We start from the raw sequence: 3,436 nt of genomic DNA on the forward strand, positions 1-3,436 counted from the left end.
AGTGAAATGCTGCCGAAATTTAGTCAAATTTAACATAACCGCCTTAACTTGTTTGTTTGAATGAAGTAAAAAACTGTCTTCCTGAACGGGGTAGGGTCACACCTTTTTACAATAAAAAAGAGAGGTTCGCATGCATATCAGATAATGAACCTCGTTTGACAGTACACCAAATATGGATCGGAGTTGGATGAAAAGACCACGCATAACTGAAGAGTACGAGAATGGGGTTGAAGATTTCTTGCAATTTGCCAAACAAAATGCTCCAGACTTTCGTGGGGTATACTTCTGTCCATGTGTGAAATGTTTGAATGGTCGACGACAATCTTTGGATGACATTAGAACACATCTGATATGTGATGGTATCTGTCCTACTTATACAAGATGGATATGGCATGGTGAGTTATCAGAAATGTCATCAACCCCTGGAAATGTTGGAGTTCATGAAGAAGTTGGTGATCGTATAGAAGACATGCTACGCGATCTTGGACAAGAGGGTTTTAGGTAAACACATGCACCATATTATGAAAAGTTAGATAATGATTCAAAGACACCGTTGTATGTTGGATGCACTAAGTATACACGGTTGTCAGGGGTGTTAGCTTTGGTGAATTTGAAAGCAAGATTTGGGTGGAGTGACAAAAGCTTCAACGAATTACTGTTGTTATTGAAGAATATGCTTCCTGAAGATAACACGCTACCGAAGAATCATTACGAGGAAAAGAAGATATTATGTCCTGTTGGAATGGAATACCAAAAAATACATGCTTGCCCTAACGATTGTATCTTGTATAGGCATGAGTATGCTGAACTGCGCAACTGCCCTACATGTGGCGTGTCACGCTACAAAGTGAACTCCAACGATTGCGGTGAAGATGCAACCACATACAAAGATCGTCCATCCAAAGTTTGTTGGTATCTTCCAGTAATACCAAGGTTTAAGCGATTGTTTGCTAATGCAGAAGACGCGAAAAATCTAACATGGCATGCTGATGGCAGGATCAAAGATGGATTGCTCCATCATCCTGATGATTCTCCTCAATGGAAAACAATTGATCATCTGTATCCGGAGTTTAGCCAAGATCCCAGAAACCTAAGGGTTGGTCTTGCTTCGGATGGAATGAATCCATTTGGAAACTTGAGCTGCAATCATAGCTCGTGGCCTGTTTTGCTAATAATCTACAACCTCTCTCCTTGGTTGTGCATCAAGCAGAAGTACATTATGATGTCTATGATGATAGCTGGTCCAAGACAACCAGGAAATGACATTGATGTGTATCTTGCTCCCTTGATTGAAGACCTCAGAAAATTGTGGGTAGAAGGGGTTGATGTGTATGATGGGAATGCTCATGAGACCTTCAAGTTGCGTGCCTTGATATTTTGTACCATTAATGACTTTCCAGCATATGGTAATTTGAGTGGATATAGTGTGAAAGGCCACCATGCATGTCCCATATGTGAGAAAGACACAAGTTACATCCAATTAAAGCATGGCAAAAAGACAGTGTATACAAGACACCGAAGATTTTTAAAACCTTTTCACCCATATAGGCGAATGAAGAAAGCCTTTAATGGGATATCTGAGATTGACAGTGCACCGATTCCTTTGTTAGGTGTTGAAGTTCTTGATCGGGTGAACAACATTACCGTTATCTATGGGAAGACACAAAAAAAGGATGGCTTTGCAAACAAAATTTGGAAGAAAAGGTCCATCTTTTTTTATCTGCCTTACTGGTGCAATTTACATGTGAGACATTGTTTAGATGTTATGCATGTTGAGAAAAATGTCTGTGATAGTTTGGTTGGGACACTGCTTAACATTAAAGGGAAGACAAAAGATGATTTGAAATGTCGTCAAGATCTAGCAGAAATGGGCATACGTCAACAGTTGCATCCAGTGTCAAAAGGGCTTCGAACATATTTACCGCCAGCATGTCATACGATGTCAACGTCTGAGAAAAAAAGTTTTTGTCATTGTTTGAAAAATCTTAAAGTCCCACAAGGATACTCTTCAAATATCAAGAGCCTTGTATCTGTGACTGAAATGAAGTTGGTTGGTTTGAAGTCGCATGATTGTCATGTTTTAATGCAGCAATTGTTGTCTGTTGCCATTCGTGGTATATTGCCTGACAAAGTAAGGGTTGCAATAACTTGATTGTGTTTTTTCTTCAATGCCATCTGTAGCAAAGTCATCGACCCGAAACAGTTGGATGATTTGGAAAATGAGGCTTCGATTATCATTTGTCAGTTGGAGATGTATTTTCCACCAGCCTTTTTTGACATAATGGTTCACTTGGTTGTTCATCTGGTTCGAGAAATACGGTTGTGCGGGCCCGTGTATCTGCGGTGGATGTATCCGGTGGAGCAGTACATGAAGGTATTGAAAAGTTATACCAAGAATCAATATCGGCCAGAAGCAAGCATTGTTGAAAGGTACGTGGCAGAAGAAACTATTGAGTTTTGTTCTGACTACATTGAAAATGCTTCACCTGTGGGTCTTCCTCTAAGTCGTCACAAGTCTAGCCACCAAGGTAGGGGGACACGAGGATTCAATGTTGTAACCATGGATCGCCAGCAATTGTCACAAGCACATTTATATGTACTAAACAACACAACTGAAGTTATACCATACATAGATGCTCACAAAGAATATGTTACAGCTTGTCACCCAACCATGAATATGATGTGTGTGTTGCAAGAGCACAATAAGAGTTTCGTCAATTGGTTTAGAAAAACAATATTTGCTAGCGACAGCGCTTCTAAGACATTATCATTGTTAGATGTTGGGCCTAATCTCAATGTCTTAACTTGGAAGGGGTATGATATCAACAATTATTCTTTCTACACAAAATCCCAGGATGATAACAGCACTGTGCAAAACTGTGGAGTAACGATTGATGCTCATTCGGAGCACTTTAGTAGTGCATTAGATAATCATCCTATTCGAGCATCCATGCCTTATTATGGACTAATTAAGGAAATCTGGGAGCTTGATTATGGTGAATTTAGAGTGCCTGTTTTCAAGTGCCAATGGGTTAATGGAAATGCTGGTGTTCGACAAGACAAAATGGGTTTTACTTTGGTTGACCTTCAAAAGATTGGTTACAAGGACGAGCCATTCATCCTAGCAGCACAAGCAAGACAGGTGTTTTACGTTGAAGATCCCAGTGACGCGAGATGGTCAGTGGTTCTTCAGGGTAAAACAACTGGTATCCCTCCCGATATTGATGCTTCAACCCTTGATGTTAACGACATCCTAACGTTCTGCACAGAAATGCCTTCGGTAAATGCTGAAAATGAGGAGGATGATGTATTTGCAAATCGGATCGATCATGATGAAGGTTTATGGGAAAATATTGCTACTTGAATGTGGTATATAACCCAAATTTTCTTTATGTTGTCCATTGTGATTTTCAATTTGCTATTATTTGTCTTTCAT

At 39.8% G+C, this 3,436-nt stretch overlaps 1 protein-coding gene across 1 annotated transcript; it reads left to right on the forward strand.

Annotated features, from left to right (window-relative positions):
- Positions 1-673: 673 nt before the first annotated feature.
- On the forward strand, positions 674-2,152 carry LOC114376116. The gene has a single exon (XM_028334048.1). The coding sequence runs from the start codon at positions 674-676 to the stop codon at positions 2,150-2,152; it is 1,479 nt and encodes a 492-aa protein (XP_028189849.1).
- The last annotated feature ends 1,284 nt before the right edge of the window (positions 2,153-3,436 follow it).

The sequence above is a fragment of the Glycine soja genome, chromosome 2 (assembly GCF_004193775.1).
Source record: "Glycine soja cultivar W05 chromosome 2, ASM419377v2, whole genome shotgun sequence".
NCBI classification, from domain to species: Eukaryota; Viridiplantae; Streptophyta; class Magnoliopsida; order Fabales; family Fabaceae; genus Glycine; species Glycine soja.

Bases quoted from the DNA above. Each gene is read 5' to 3' on its own strand.
- LOC114376116 (XM_028334048.1), top strand. From the start codon at position 674: ATGCTTCCTGAAGATAACACGCTACCGAAGAATCATTACGAGGAAAAG.